Genomic DNA, 16,950 nt, shown 5'->3' with positions numbered 1-16,950 from the left:
ATCGAAATAGTCTGTGGGATATCAAGATATATGTCTGATATAAATGGCGTTCATCATATAGATATACTACTCAGTGGTGTAGTCCTATATTTAGAAGTGAGGGGTCGCTATTATCTAAATAAATAAACAAATACGGTACATATTTTCACAATCAGTTTCATACACTAATACACACATGATTAAAACGCTGCCATTCACTATGTAACACAATTTTTGTTCCTGGGTAGTAAGTGTTATTTCCTAATTGCTTATGCCTCAAAAGTATAGAAAATGGCTATTATTCTCCACAAACTTTGCTTTTGTGACCAGGACAGTGATATTTTGAAATTTACCTATTTCCAATGAGAAAACGGGCAAATTTGTGTCTTTTTGTTCACATAAAGTCAGAAAAAAAAACATATGAATCCAAATTAACATGTATTTATACTAAAGTAATACAAAAATGACTACAAAAGATTTAGAAGTGAGTAGTTTTTCGAAATTTACGATTATACTGTAAATCACTTTCATGAATCAGCCCCCAAATGTAGTCTCCCATCATGTTCTCGTTATACTGTCCTTGGTAGCGGCGTTCAAAGTCCAGTATATCCTGGTGGAAGCGCTCGCCTTGCTCCTCCGAGTACGCTCCCATGTTCTCCTTGAATTTATCAAGATGAGCATCAAGGATATGGACTTTGAGGGACATCCTACAGCCCATTGTGCCGCAGTTCTTCACCAGAGTCTCAACCAGCTCCACATAGTTTTCGGCCTTGTGATTGCCCAGGAAGCCCCGAACCACTGCGACAAAGCTGTTCCAAACCGCTTTCTCCTTACTAATGAGCTTCTTGGGGAATTCATTGCACTCCAGGATCTTCTTTATCTGTGGTCCGACGAAGACACCGGCTTTGACCTTTGCCTCATACAGCTTAGGGAAGAAGTCTTGAAGGTACTTGAAGGCTGCCGACTCCTTATCTAGAGCTCTGACAAATTGTTTCATAAGGCCCAATTTGATGTGCAGTGGTGGCATCAGCACCTTCCGGGGGTCCACCAGTGGCTCCCACTTGACGTTGTTCCTCCCCACAGAGAACTCGGTCCGCTGTGGCCAGTCCCGCCTGTGGTAGTGCGCCTTGGTGTCCCTGCTGTCCCAAAGGCAAAGATAGCAGGGAAACTTGGTAAAACCGCCTTGGAGACCCATCAGGAATGCCACCATTTTGAAGTCTCCTATGACCTTGATGCCATCTCAGAAAAATGCAGATATGTATCCACTTAGGCAGCTGGAACTAAACTGAACTGGTGGGCTTAAGGCCCCTGTATTTATACTACTATTTATACTACTGGAAAGTTCTAGAAAGTTCTAGAAGTTACTGCAAGTTTACTCAGCACTGAATCTATCTGGAATGTTCTGGAAAATAGGTACATTTCAAAATATCACTGTCCTGGTCACAAAAGCAAAGTTTGTGGGGAATAAAAGACATTTTCTATACTTTTGAGGCATAAGCAATTAGGAAATAACACTTACTACCCAGGAACCAAAAAAAAATAAAAATTTGTTACACGGTGTTATTAATCCTATGCGTAACACTCCCCGACTCCCCCTTCTCGTATATTGAATGGTTTAGTCCATAATCAGCTCGTCTCATCATTGTCCTAGTGCAGCCGCTTAAGAGATAATGAGACTGAGGTTTTGAAACAGAAGTGCATCCGTTTGCCAAAAAAGATGTGTAAGGCCACGGGTACCCTTTATTGTTTGTTGCGATTGAGTTTTGCTCCAAGCCGAGTACACCTTTGTAAAACAGTGCATTTGTAAAATGTACCACTGCTAATTTGAATCCCAGTGCACCACTACAATCTTATTCTGCTAGGGAAATGTTATTATTACTAATGTGATTAAATATAGACATATGTTTTGGTCATAACTGTTTATAATTTATTTTTTAAGAAGTGTTATGTTTTATGTATATTTTAAAATATGGCATTCAATAGTCAGTGCTGTAAGAGTTTTTTTTTTTTTAAAGTTAACTCTCATTGCTTTATTGCATGTGTTTTTTTCTTCTTTGATTTCCATAAAATATGGCAAACATGTCCTGTTTTTTTTTTTTTTTCCAGATTTTAGTAATGTGATTTAATAATAATAAATAGTAATAAAAAATTAGCTAACTGTGACTTACTTGTTCTTATTTATTTATACTCATTAACACTGTTTTTAATTCAAAAGTAATTGCCGCCGAACTTTGTAGAAACACGTTGCAGATTTTAGGAAATGTTACCGCGGATTTCCGTGGGGACTCATCAATGCGTTCTTTGCTACAAATAATAATGCCTGCTGACACTACAAATGTCTGTCATAATCGCTTGCCTTGCCTTCTCTCCTTTACCATGCGGCAATATCTGAACTGTCGCTTTAAAAACGCAGTTCGCGGAAGTGCAGTCAGTGAAAGGCGTGGCAGGTTTATAAATATAGTGACAGTAGCAGCACTGAAAGACAATTACCAGTGATTTCTGCTGTGAATTCAACCACTTTTAAACCAAACTACAGTAAGTATTATAACCTAATTTATTTAAGCGTTTGTTTTGGATACGATGTTGTCAGTGAGTATTCAGAAGGGTGATCAACTATATATTTCGATAGTGGAGAATTTTACAAGCTTTTCGTTAATGTTTATTTAAACACAGCTGTGGCTTTGGTATGATAAGATGTACATTAAAAGTTCACTTTTGATTAGACGTCTAACATCTCGTTCTGCAACAGGTACTGTGTTAGCACTTGCGCAGGGGAATTAGTACTTCAAGAACTGCAATCGGGGTTTCATGCTTCTCCAAAACTGTAAACCGTCCTTCCTTAGATTTTGCATGATCAAGGGTAAGCAGACGTATATTTCTCCACAAAAGGCTTCAGTTAATTTGAAGTTTGATTGTGCTTTAATTTAAAACTGTTTAACCCGCTTTCGTGAAATCGTTTGGGATAGTGCTAGCGTTGCCACCTTTACACACACCAAACACGGACATAGTTCTCAGGCAGCCTAGCTCTATCAAAACTGCAGTATACTGTAATACAGTTTAACACAATACCACCAGATCTTGGTACAAATCAATAGCCATAGCAGTATACACAGTATTGTGCTCTTGATATTTCTAGCAATCGAACTTGCAAGCCAGAAAAATAGTAGCTGTGTCATGGTGCGTTAGAGGCTAATTTTACCTGAGACAAGTAGCTGTAGTGATGAGTAACGACGTGTTGTGTTTTTTTTTTTTTTTTTTTTACAAATAATTTTTCCAGACAGTCACTGGATTTCTGAGCCTAAGCCTGTTTGTGACGGTCAGAATCATTTTACAGCCATTGTGTCAAGGCAAATTTGTGTCAGTAAAAAACTACGGCACTATCGATTGTGTGTAGGTAAAAAGACAAAATGAGTCAAAATGCACTCAAATTTGGTTCGGATTTTTCAATGTTACTAATGGCTACCGCTAAATATGCAATGCATATTATACATACACGCACGCATATATGGTTTAATTGCCATTATGTATTGTAAGTAAACCATATTTTACTCTAAAGGTTATGTATTTAGTCACAAGCAGATAGATCAATGTAAGGTAAAACATTATTCAAATGCTCGCGGCACAGTAGAATGTACAGATCAGTGCTAAACAGTACATTTCTAATAAGATAGTGGAAATCCTTTAAGCAACTAATGTACTATATTATTATTATTTATTTCTTAGCAGACGCCCTTATCCAGGGCGACTTACAATTGTTACAAGATATCACAATATACATTATTTTACATTATAAAGATATCACATTATTTTACATACAATTACCCATTTATACAGTTGGGTTTTTACTGGAGCAATCTAGGTAAAGTACCTTGCTCAAGGGTACAACAGCAGTGTCCCCCACTGGGGATTGAACCCACAACCCTCCGGTCAAGAGTCCAGAGCCCTAACCACTACTCCACACTGCTACATTTTTACTATATAACAGGATTGATGTTTATCACTAGCACGTTCACAAGGAGAAATCCCACACAGTTTTGTATTTCAACTTTCAATTTAAAAAACATTCAAATACATGTTTACTTAATGAAATGAATCTGCTAAAACAGTATCTGATTTACAGTAACTAGTTATAGCATCTACAATGTCACTGCAGCAACTTGGAGAACAACAAAGAAGGCCTTCTAAAAATGAGTTACAATATGTATCATTGTCATATGGCCCTTACATTTTAAGATTCCAGTAATTGGAAAGGATTACTAACTGCAATACACTTTAACAATATGCATTTGCTAACTCTCAGTTTTAAAACTCTGCTATGGGCCACTAACATACCACAGTGGAATGATCACAGCTTCAATTAGTAATTGTAGGACAGTATTACCATGTGTGAAAACTTTAACAATAAAGGCAAAATTGAAACACTTTAAATTTAAACCTAGTTAATAGACTAGCAAGCACTGGCAAAATCAGCTTTTTTATATGTTGCAGAACTAATTTATTTTAACATATTGTTTAGGGACTTTGCGATACCTGCATGGTGGGTCTTAGTATCTACACGTATCGACAGTAACAATCCAAAACAAGTTTGCACAATTGTTACAGACTTTCTAACAATTCTGGCATAAACAATTTTGGCCGCTACTTAATTAACCCCTTGTAAAAAAAAACAAAAAAAAAACTGTTAACCTAAAAAAAGAACAGGCCTACAGGTACGGTACCACAGTAGTAGGCGCAGTTTACAGTGCCTCGGAGTTTGTGATCGCATCATAAATTCTAGATTTCCTAAATCCATTGATGGAAATGTCCGGTCTGCTTTTAATTTTTTTAAGCAAATTGGCTTCATCACTCACTGCCATTCTCATATTCACTTTGACATCCGACACATTCTTTCCCTTGTCCAGCGCTTCTTTAAGCTGTGCTGTATTCCACTATGTCAGCGGTCAGGATCGCACACTGTATGCCACACTCTGATTGGTGGAAGTATTATTGGTGACCCAATCCAAACAGCCAATGAAGCCAAAATAAATTCTGCCAAAATGTCCCCTTATACAGTATGTCAAAGAAAATATGAAAGGAAGGTTGGTGTTTCTTATGTGTTTCACTTAAAACCGGATATTAGGGCATCTGGGTTTGTTAATTTCTGCCACCCGGACACAGATGCCAATTACTGGACTGTCCGGGTTAAACCCGGACAGGTGGCAACCCTAGATATTGCTGTGCTATTTGCTTAGAACTTAATATAGCCAGTTTACTTTTTTGTAGTTCTCAGGAAGCAAGCGAAGTGTTCTCTAAGACGGAGTTGACCACCAGACACAATATGAATGAATCAATTAATAAATATGTATTACTTGTCATGACGCACATGCATCAACATATGATATTAACAGAATAAGAGAAAAGCAATAGGCAAGTATATGTTAATAAACTATAATAAAGTAACAGACGAACTAACGTTAATAAACTAACTGTCAAACTAAATTAACACAGCACCCCTACACATGTCACAAAATCAGCAGCAGCTTTAGATTATGTATTAATTTTTATGTACAGGAGCAATATTCAAGACATGCACAAAATTATTTAACAGAATGGTGAAGCAGCTCACTAGAACTGTAAACACCCATTTTTTTTCAAGAGCTCGAATAATTTCCAACTTTTCGTATCAAGAGAAGCAGCAAAGCGTTTCGCTGTTTGTTACATGCCATTTTGTAGCGATGAGGGGCACTTGTGGAAATTAGACAAAACGAGGCAATGATAAATAATGGCGGTCTGTAAAGTGCTGGGGCCCCTTCTGGTCCACAGCGCTCTGTTATCTTTTTATTGCCTGCTGTAGCCTTGTCTCCGTCTGGCCCAAGCTTTGTTATCTCTGTAAAGTGAATTGTCCGTGGTTCATTTCCCTACTTGGGGTCCTGCTAGTCCATTAGTATTGCTCTCCTTTAAAGTGCCTGGGAGCCGTGCATAGAGTCTGGTAGTAAGCTCCCCTCAATTTGCCAGCAGTATTGTATGCATTATTTGAACAACCAGTTTTCTACCCTGTCTGCTAATCTCTGTATAGACACACATACAACTTGTAAGTCTGCATGCATCGCAAACTGCTATTCAATCCTGGTCCATGGTTTCCAACACAGCAGCATTGCATGCATTACTGAAACTAACCGTTTACCATACTCTGTGTTAATCGCTTTTCAGAAAATAACACTAGTACAGCTCTGCTAGTTCTCCAACAACACCACTGTAACTAATGTCATTTTAAACAAGTGTTGAAAGATCTGACATTGAATCTAATATTAGCTAAGGCAACTCAAGATTCTAGTGTAAAACTGAAATAAATATAATTAGAAAATAAATAAAAAAAAAACATTGTGTACATTGTTAATACAAACTGAACCGTGTCACGGTCAACACTGTCTGTCTCAAGAAGTCGGCAGCACTCAGCAAATCTATATTTGCACCGTAGAAGAAAATCTCTCACTGCCATGATTTGCAATTTTCCCTGTTCTTGATATTTTTTAAGCGTATTTCGTGTCTGAAATTGAAAAAAAAAAAAAAAATCCCAAAGGTGATTGGCTACTCTTGTAATTATGCTGCATGTCTGTAAAATGACCAGTCCCTACATAGGTACTACTGTAAAATGACCAGCCCCTAAGTAGAAAATGCGTAGTTAATTTATATTTATTTAGAAGATGTACTATTTTATGTATTCTGATTGGTCCAAATCAATATGTGTACTAAGTATTTGACACATGTACTAAATACCGAGTGTTTGACCCGGATGGTGTTCCATAAATACATAAAATAGTATTTGTTCTAAATTTTCCAGCGTTATTTGAAAATACTAACCGAATCAGAGTGTCTTATTAATTTTGGCAAAAATATTCAGTAATTTAGGTGCATAGGCTTCAAATGCCCTGTCCCCACAAGTGTGAAGTCTGGTTCTACTAATTTGTAGCAATCTTTCATCCTGGACTCCTAAATAACCACTTTGAGTATATGGATCTATGGAGAAGTCTAATCTACCCTGAGTTAATATACTCTGTATTTTATATCTATCACACAAGATGATAACACAGACATAGCAGCCAAATTTATCAGTAAGAAAAAATATGAAAATCGATACACAGACTTAATAGATATGCTTACCCTATAAACAATAGGGCACAGTTATATTTTGTGTAACAGGCAAGTCACAATTCTGTGTCAACAGATTTAAAATTTTAAATTTGATTTTCTAAAATGTCAACAGTTATTCTACTTCCATGGTCATTTCCAGTTTAGATATGAATTAGATTCCAGCTCATGATGGAAATGTCTGAATTCACAACCCCAAATGACATTAGTTCACTTTACTTTGTGAGGATCTATTAGCTTTGTGCCAATATAAGTCTTGTGATCTGCTGGAATGTGTATTATTACATTTACAAGTGTAAATGTAATATTAAATACTAATATAAAAATCTTATGCAGGAAAATATGAGCAAAGGTATTTTTATTAAGATTTCCAAAGTGCTAGAACTAATTTATCTGATACCATATATTTAAGCAATAAGGCACAAGAGGGCATGGCTTGTGCTGGATATGGCGGTTTGCACCTTCTAAATGACTGAAGAGAGAAGCTGTCTTTCAAGTATTTGGTCTGTTGCTAAGCATCCCCATTAATTTTATTTATTTTCTGAAAGACAGTCTGGACTCTTGGTTTAAATCGGCAATACAGTATATTTAACTTACTAAGTCTAGGCGTTGACCAAGAGGTTGTGGCCTTTGAGCTTTGAAATCTATACATATCAACCCAGAGTAATACAGCATCCTGGGAAAAAAAAGGTGTGGTGCATACTGTCATTAATCTTAAACAAACTGGGTGCAGTATCTGTTAAGCATGATTTATAGATGAGTGTTTTGGCACGTTGGACAATATACTCTGTAGGTCACTTACTGTATTTCCCATAGGCTGCTGATCATGGCGAGCCTGGCCAGTGCAAACACCAACTTCGCCCTGGACCTCTTTAAGAAGCTCAGTAATGACAGAAAAGCAGAGAACATCTTCTACTCCCCTCTGAGCATCTCCTCCGCTCTGGCCATGGTGTATCTGGGGGCTCGGGGGAACACAGCTGCTGAGATGGCACAGGTGGGTGCTGCTCAAGCATTTAAGAATTACAGCTCTTTGTTGTTTTTTTTCAGACCCCTCACACTTGACTTGGATATGTGCAAAGGTCAGGCCAGTTGGTGTTAATTCTGTCCAAAGTGTTCTGTCTGAGGAAAGTGTATTAGCCTTTTATCCCCTGGGGCGCTAGTAGAAATAACTTTATTGCCTAAACTTGTCTCTCATTAGACTGTACAGTGGCATATTATTATTATTATTATTATTATTATTATTATTATTATTATTATTATGAGTATTATGCTTATGAGTATTATGCTATGTATGTTTTATTATTTTTTAATTAATGGATAATTAAAAAATAAACTCTGCCGTTAAAAAATAAACTCTGCCGTCTTAGGTCTGTCCTTTAAAAGATTAGGCAATATAACATAAAGACTAGGAGAAATGGCCAGCTTCTGAACGTTTAATTGTCTAACGTTTAACTATCAGAAGATAATTTCAGAGTTTGGAAGGGTGGTGGGCAATTCACTGACACATACGGGAGACAGAATGTTGACTTGAAAACACCGCACAGGTGCCCAGTTTTATTTATTTTCTTTTCCTTTTTTAAAAAAAATTATTTTAGCCTGCAGAGGGTGCTGTTGTCTGTGGCCTGTATACCGGCAACGGTAATCAGGACCACAGGTTACCAACATAGGTAAATGCGGGCGCACTCACAGGTGCTCAAAAATAATAATGAAAACCAAAGGCGAAATGAAAAAGGGAAAATAAAACACAGTAATAAAACTACAAAACAAAAGTGCTGCTTACGCAGTGCCCCCACTGCCGCTATGCCGGTCAACTCAGGTCTCCGTCCTACGCATCGCTGTGCACTATACACTGGGGTGGCCAAGGTTCCCCTATCACTACACACGTCCCCTCGGGTACATAATCATATATTTTAATAAATAGTTTGTTTAAGGCTTGCCTGATTTTATTCTCTCGATCTCTGTGTTTGTTTACACTCGTCTCCTCAGCTAGCGTCACTGGGTTTCCCCGGTCATGGCCACCCGAATGCACAACCAAGCGCAGTTCTTCTGGGCCGAGCAATCCCACCAAAGCCCGCCTCTCAACCACTCAGAGAGAGGGAAAGCCAACACACCCTCTTCCCAACCTCTCAATGTCATTGCCATGATCGGCAGCCAGATATTATGAGGCTGCTGCCCCCTTCCTGCAGAACCACGCATGCGCCAGATAGTCAGTATTGAACTTCACCCTGTCCATCATAGTTTTTTTCATTGATAAAATACATTTGTCTACAGAAAAGCTACATTTAAAAAAATATAGTTTAGTACATGCGAGTAAAAACAACCAAATCTTAAACATGTTCTGAGTGGAAGTGCATAAAGCCACAATTTCACGTATAATAAAATGCAGTAACAGGTTATTGGTTCCTTAGGTAGGCTGCAAATTGTGAAAAATGGTGTGGCTTTTATAAAATAAAACTGTTTTCCAAGGATAGAAATGAGTCACTTTGAAAAGTGAAAAGCCCTTTAGAAAGAGGATATGGCATTGTTATCCCTCATTAGCAAAGTTTCCAGTTTAAGATGTTTCTTCAAGAGCTGTCTTTAAAATGATGTCTTATGAAACACATTGGATACATGCCTGTGCCTTATCAGTATGTCTTTGGAAAAATGGTTTTGTGGTTAAATAATAAAAAAGGCGTTGCTTATCTAAACAAAACAAGTGACAGAGGCTGTTGCTTAGGTTGCTTCATTTATTTGACGTCTTCATATAAAACTAGATTTACATTTCAGTTTAAACCACTACCACCAGTTAACCCTCTCCCCACCTCCCTGGTCCTTATACTTCAATAAATTGCTATGGCTTACAAATGCACAAATATTTTTTGCAACCAAATTAAAGCAACTTTGCTACAAATCCCTTGTTTTTTTCCGATTTTTTAATTTTTTTTTAAAGGGGATGGGGGTTTCCAGTAAGAATCCATTTTTTCATGGCAAGAGATGCTGTATGCAGAGCATTCCAGCTGCAGTTGGTCTCCCCAATTATAAACGTTTCAATGTCAAATATTTTTTCCCCAAAACAAATGGTGAAATACTTTAATGTTGGGACTTACCGAGAGATGCTAAGAACAAATGTGTTAGTGGTTTTGTTTAGTGTTCATTTTATACTGAACAAATTGTATGCTAATGAATCCATATTCTATCCAATGTCTGTGTCTCAATAGCAGTGTTCTCTGCCTCCCATGTGTTAATCCCTTTAAAGTCCAATTGCTGTAGTTTGAATTGTTGTAGGCCTGATTTACTAAACTTTTGCTCCAGTGCAAGCTGTACACCAGTTTTCATTTCTTCTGAAATGTTATTGTTTCTAAAATGAGCACCAGTCAACTTGTAAAGCATCTATGGTACATTAAACTTTGCTATTCCTCACTTCATCCTGTTAACCTTACCACTCCCTTTTCCTTTTAGAAAAAAAATGACTTTGTAGTGGAGAAAGATCATACTGTAAATTATTTCTACCAGCAAAAGGTGAAAGGTAATGTCAAGATACTACATGCTGTAATATAGGTGTGTAAGAAGCTGAGCAATACTCACGTGGGTGAGCCATTTGAGATTAATGAATGACTTCAGTACAAACATGAGATGATACTGCTGTGAGTCAGATGTCTGTGGTTACCGCTGTATTTCTTGTTAATTCTTGCATTAAACTTTCAATCACAATGAAAGTCATCATTAATGACATGCTCGTTTAAAGTGTACCCTTCCTAGACTAATAGAAATCAACCAAAAATATAAAGTAATAAAACCCAATCTCTGCATCTTCTAATCAAATTAAAGAAATGTTTAAAATGCGCACCCAGTGTACATGATGAAGTGGGTGAAGTTTGTATACTTGCCAGTGTCCTCCTGCGTGTGCCCAAGGTTTCCTTTATAAGTGAAGAACTGAAGGATCCCAATAATATATGACCACTACCTGCTGTGCTGGTGGATGATTAACATTACAGCTTTACATTCTGTATGCTTTTATACTGGCAATGAATAGGAAGAAAAAGCATTGTCATATCTGAAAGTATATGTGTAATATTAAATGTGTTCATAATGTTACTTGTTTAAACTCCAGGTGCTTCATTTTAACAAACCAAAAGAAGGTGGAGCTGCTGCTGGAATGCAACAGAAAATGCAAATGCAAATGCCTAGCTTTTTTCAGGTGGTATTTCAAAGTTAAATGAACTTTGGCAATGGTGGCATACATTTCTGGTTACTGGAGCAAGCTTTTGGGATAGGTGGTGTGAGGTTAAAAGACATAGCCTTAGGATTTCTTTTGTGTTGGCTGATGCTTGTTATTGGGAAATCAATATCAAATAGCACACAAGGCTTATTGTTTTTGATACATGATATCTGGCTGCTTCTATGAATTTTTTTGTGAATTGTAAATTAGGTTATTGAAATTCAATAGGAAGTATAATATTTCATTTTGTTAAAAGGTGCTTGAAAAGGCAAAGATGGTTTGCTTGGTAGCGAAAAAGCTTGTCTTTACCCAAAACAATGTATGCATTACTAATTTTACTAACTACTTTCTTGGGAAGGTGCAGGATCTGTTCTTGACCATTCAATAAACGTGTTGTAGATGCTTGAAAGCTGGCGGGTAATAATATAACTGCATCCTTCAGCTGTTTTTACATTTTATTTTTCTTTAAACCTCAAGTATATGATTTACTAAGCTTTTGCTCCAGACTGGTATTTTTAACAAAAGAGTAGGAAACATTTTCAAATGTTGTTTATAATATGAATTTAAAACTGGAACAAAATCTTAGTAAACCTGTCCGATAAAGATTAATAACTCTGCTCTCTTTGGTTTTGTACACCAGTCTGTCCGCTTTAACAAATCTCAGGATGCTGTGCACTCTGGATTCAGGACGCTGATCTCTGACATCAACAAACCGAGTGCTCCCTATAAATTGTGTTTGGCTAATCGTCTGTATGGAGAGAAATCATTTCACTTTGTCACGGTAAGATTTAAATCTTTTGGGCCTTTAGTTATCAGTAAGGCAGAACTTATTGTGTTAATATTTCTGTACTAAGGCAGTGAACACAATCATTTATTTTTTATTTTTTATATGCTTATAAGGCCCTCACTTACCTACAATATTGCATTAAGAGATGCTTGCCTTTATGAAATGATATTATTGGTCAGTGCTGTGGTACTGCTGTACCTTGACAATGCAATGATTGTGCAAATGCAATTGCATGACCCATTGGTAGAAATGTTCCGACATTCCCAAGTTTTGATATATTGTACCATCGAGGTAAAATATTCACATCAGTGTAATAAAGTATCAGGCGGACCACTGTGAAATATTTGTCCATTTTGTTGCAATTGCTGTGATAATAATTACAAAAGATGCATTTCATTAATCGCCCCTGTGAGGGGAACTTAAATGTTTCAGTATATTTCCTAGCCAACTAATTGAGTTTAAGTTTTTCATATCATGCATTCAACTTAAGCAAACAACGCAATTTAATATGGTGGGTGACAAGTGTTTTTAACTTTACTTCCTGTAGGAATTCATTCAGAACACCAAGATGTTCTACCAGGCTGAGCTGGAAGCTGTTGATTTTGTAACTGCATCAGAAGCAGCCAGACAGAACATCAACTCCTGGGTGCAGAGCCAGACAAAGGGTGAGTAGCGTTATAAAAACTATAAGCTAATTAATGAATTTAGCAAATCTTACCTTGTTATCAGCTATGATTCTCAAAGGACTGGTTATTTAGTAAAGTGAAATCTGTGTTTTTTATTGACCTATTCATTAGAAGGGAAACTCCAATTATTTCAATCCTCAGAAAAAAAAAAGATTTATTTTAATGCTAATTTACGATATACATTTTATGTATTATCATGTAGACAAAATCCAGAACTTGTTGGCTGAAGGAACTGTTGATACTCTGACCAGACTTGTCCTGGTGAATGCCATCTATTTCAAAGGAAACTGGGGGAAAAAGTTCAGCGAGAGTGAAACAAAAGAAAGACCTTTCCGACTGAGCAAGGTAAAGCAGGTCCTTTGTTATAGATTTTACATTATTGGTGTACCTTTCCAAAAATTTATGTTCTCTTTTCCAAGTAGAATTGATGGCATATAGAGTTTGAACCTTTGTCTCAAAAAGCAAGTGCAATACCTGTTGATGCTATAAATTTTTCTGATATTTTTTTTTTTTTACAGAATGGAACTAAACCTGTGCAGATGATGCAACAGAAAGCCAAGTTTAACCTCACGTTCATTCCTGAAGTGAACAGTCAGATTATAGAGCTCCCATATGTTGGCAATGACCTGAGCATGCTCATTGTATTACCTATGGAAATTGAAGATGATTCCACTGGACTGGAGAAGGTAAGGAAGGAAAACTTCTGAAATTAGCACACATCCAATTAAGCAACTAAGAAAGGGCACCATCAGTGGCAATACCTCTTTTTCAACCACTTCCAGATGCCACCACCAAACAAGTACCAGTATAACTCTTGTTTTTAACTTTATTGTGATTTTTAGCTAACATATAAGGTGACATTTCTATGACAGGATTCAGCTGAATTGCTACATAAAGGTAAACATGCTAAAGTCATTCTTATGTGCCCACTCAAGCTTTTTTCTTTGGTGATTTTGAATAGAAGCAAAGCGTGACTAATAAGTGGATAATTTTGATAGGCTTGTATAATTAGGGGTTGTCCTGCCCTGAAAATCAGCAAGCTTCTATTTAAAGCTACTATTTAGGGCAGCAGTGTGGAGTAGTGGTTAGGGCTCTGGACTCTTGACCGGAGGGTTGTGGGTTCAATCCCAGGTGGGGGATACTGCTGCTGTACTGTTGAGCAAGGTACTTTACCCAGATTGCTCCAGTAAAAAAAACAACTGTATACATGGGTAATTGTATGTAAAAATAATGTGTAAAAAATAATGTAAACGTATGTAAAAATGTGATATCTTCTAACAATTGTAAGTCGCCCTGGATAAGGGCGTCTGCTAAGAAATAAATAATAATAAAATAATAATAAAACCAATACTATGACTTTTAATATTGTGAAAATATCAAGATTGGTAACAATGCCTGGTTTGTGGTCTTTCTTTCTACAGCTTGAAAGGGAGCTCACCTTTGAAAATCTCATGGAGTGGACTAAACCAGAAATGATGGACAACACTGAGGTGACTGTGTCCCTGCCAAAGTTCAAGCTGGAGGAGACCTATGACCTCAAGTCGGTTCTGATCAGTTTGGGCATGGTAGATGCCTTTGATGCCGGCAAGTCTGATTTCTCTGGCATGTCGTCCAATAATGAGCTGGTGCTGTCGAAGGTGGTGCACAAGTCCTTTGTGGAGGTGAATGAGGAGGGCACAGAGGCAGCAGCCGCCACCGCAGCCATCATGATGATGCGCTGTGCGATGGTCCCTGTACACTTCAATGCTGACCACCCATTCCTGTTCTTCATTAGGCACAATAAAACCCGCAACATCCTCTTCTATGGCAGGTTCAGCTCTCCTTAAGTCTGCACTTATAAGTGCTGTGATTTTTGCCTTACACCCTTGTGCCTTCACACAGTATAAAAAACCCATAATGAAATGTTCTTTATAAGGAAAGGGGTATTTAAATGCTTAGCTGAATTGCATAGCTCCTTTTTGTTTATTTCTGACAACTGCAGTGTTTAGTGAACTGCATAACTCTGTTTTATCACCACAATGTATAATCTTAAATATTTCTGCTCAAGTGTAATAAACAAAGCTTTAAACATGCATTGCATTGTTACAAGTTATTTGTTTTGCTGTTGATATTTGTCCAGATTTCATTTTCACTTATGTATTAGAAGTCAGCAGTGGCCCTCCAATGTGTTTGATATCACATTGCATTCCAAAGGCCATTGACCAGTTTAATATGCTGGCTTTTAGTGTGTGTGCAGCGTGTGTGTTAACATGGTCACTTTTCAAACACTGGCAGCTTTAAGAAGCATTTAAAACAGTGGAACAGCAGCATCACAAAACGCATTAGTTTTTCAGTGGAAACTAATACTATTATTGGAAGCGACCTAAGTTATATGCTGAACAATAACAGATTGAGACTTCTAAGGATGTCCTGGGGAAAGGACAACCTAGTAAAAGTGCAGTTTCCGTTACCATCATTTTCTAACTTTTTAAATTATGTACAATACAAGCAGCAGTAGACCAGTATAGTTTGAACTGTTTAGAGATCGCTGTATTGCATAATGTGAACAACGATTTCTGGTAGATAAGGAGGAGCACAGTTTAAACAATATGTCTGTAAAGGCATGGTATTTAATTTAAATAAGAGTACCATTAATATATGTGACGTTAATAAACAGTATACAGAAAATTCCATTAAACATTAGTCACCTGGCTGTCACAGAGTCACATGACCAAAAGAATGCGTGCTATTGCCCACAAAACTGGTCAATATTGCCCTCTGACTGAATACGCCAGCTTGGTGCTGAGTTTTGGTAAACTTGTATCGGCCCAAGACTTGTCCTAAAACAAGGTCGGCCCGAGCCTGGCTGATGTAAGTGAAATTGGACAAAAGCTGATGTAGTATTATGCAGTGCAACACAACACATATACAATGCAGCATACAATATAGTTTCACTTCGCTGGCTATCATTGTGGGACTTACAACATAGTAAAGGTTAGTGAAATTATGATTTTGATTGTGATTATTATTATTATTATTATTATTATTATTATTATTATTATTATTATTATTATTAATAATTCTCTATGGGCTGATTTAATTGTGACCAAGTAGACTTTTGTAAACAACTTTTGTTGTCTTATATACAAAATATTTGATTTAATGATCCAGAATGTAGAAAAAAAAAATTAGGAAATAATGACTTCTGGGGGAAACAGTGACATCTAGTGGATGTGTCTACAGCTAATGGCTGCTCTTGTTCATTGCTATAGCAAGCTCACACTATTCCAAAAGTCAAAAAGAGAAATACTTGTGTGCCAGAAATTACAGTACATTTAGATAAAATGAATACATTATATAACATAACCAAAAATGACTAGAATTTTGAGAGCACAGCCCAAACTTTACCAACAGCCCTGTCAATTCAAATCTGATAGTGATGTTGCATGAGAAGAACCATGTGAACACCCTGTAAATAGTGCATCATATTAAATAATAAAAAAACACCTTTCTTCCACCCACTTTGCCTAGTGTATTAATTTTTATTTCCAAAAAGACTTTATCCTAAAAGTTTTATTTTCAATTAAAAAAAATAAATTCTGCCAAAAGAGCTTTAAGTTCACTTCCTTTGTTAAGGCAATAGTTATACACTTGCATTTCATGCTGCACATAGGAAACTGCACTGTTAAATTAAAGGAAAATGTAACAGACTTTTTTTTCTGGGAAATTTGCCAGTTAAGTAAAAATAGAATGCCCGCACACTTACGAAGCTCCACATCTTTTATTTAGTTTAAAAACACCATGGCATCAGGTAAGATCAACATTTCGATCTACAAAAGATCTTCATCATGATATGAGATAATGTTGCAGCAAGCTTGTCTTAAGAGACCATTAATTGGCGTCCATTAGATACAGGTGAGCAAACACATTATATCAGACAAAGGAAATTTAAATCAGACTGCCTTGTTACATTGTTTCAAAGGCAGGTCAACATTGTTAATAATACTGTGTCTCATTAAGAACAATCTTCACAACATATTAGATTTTTATATATATGATCAATGTTAAAATACAATATTTCATAAATCTCATGATTTTCATAACATTATTTTCTCTAGAAATTAACGAGAATCTTTATCAGATCGACATCACAAAAAATAATAACAGACATAATCAACATGATAAAAAATAAA

The 16,950-nt window shown here is 36.7% G+C and overlaps 1 protein-coding gene across 3 annotated transcripts; it reads left to right on the top strand.

Annotated features, from left to right (window-relative positions):
- The first annotated feature begins 2,372 nt into the window (after positions 1 to 2,372).
- LOC117394613 (leukocyte elastase inhibitor-like) lies at positions 2,373 to 14,850 on the top strand. Of its 3 annotated transcripts, none has more exons than XM_033992957.3 (8): positions 2,373 to 2,514; positions 7,924 to 8,101; positions 11,198 to 11,284; positions 11,946 to 12,086; positions 12,640 to 12,757; positions 12,981 to 13,123; positions 13,297 to 13,464; positions 14,200 to 14,850. In XM_033992957.3, the coding sequence occupies exons 2-8, from the start codon at positions 7,934 to 7,936 to the stop codon at positions 14,602 to 14,604; spliced, it is 1,230 nt and encodes a 409-aa protein (XP_033848848.3). In that variant the 5' UTR covers positions 2,373 to 2,514; positions 7,924 to 7,933; the 3' UTR covers positions 14,605 to 14,850. The 3 variants fall into 3 exon arrangements, with proteins under 3 accessions (XP_033848848.3, XP_033848849.3, XP_033848847.3); XM_033992956.3 differs by lacking the exon at positions 2,373 to 2,514 and adding an exon at positions 2,751 to 2,839; XM_033992958.3 differs by lacking the exon at positions 11,198 to 11,284.
- Positions 14,851 to 16,950: the final 2,100 nt, after the last annotated feature.

This window comes from Acipenser ruthenus, chromosome 3 (genome assembly GCF_902713425.1).
Source record: "Acipenser ruthenus chromosome 3, fAciRut3.2 maternal haplotype, whole genome shotgun sequence".
Classification (NCBI taxonomy): domain Eukaryota; kingdom Metazoa; phylum Chordata; class Actinopteri; order Acipenseriformes; family Acipenseridae; genus Acipenser; species Acipenser ruthenus.
The sequence above is the reverse complement of the archived record's forward strand: the minus strand, read 5'-3'. Positions and strand labels throughout refer to the sequence as shown.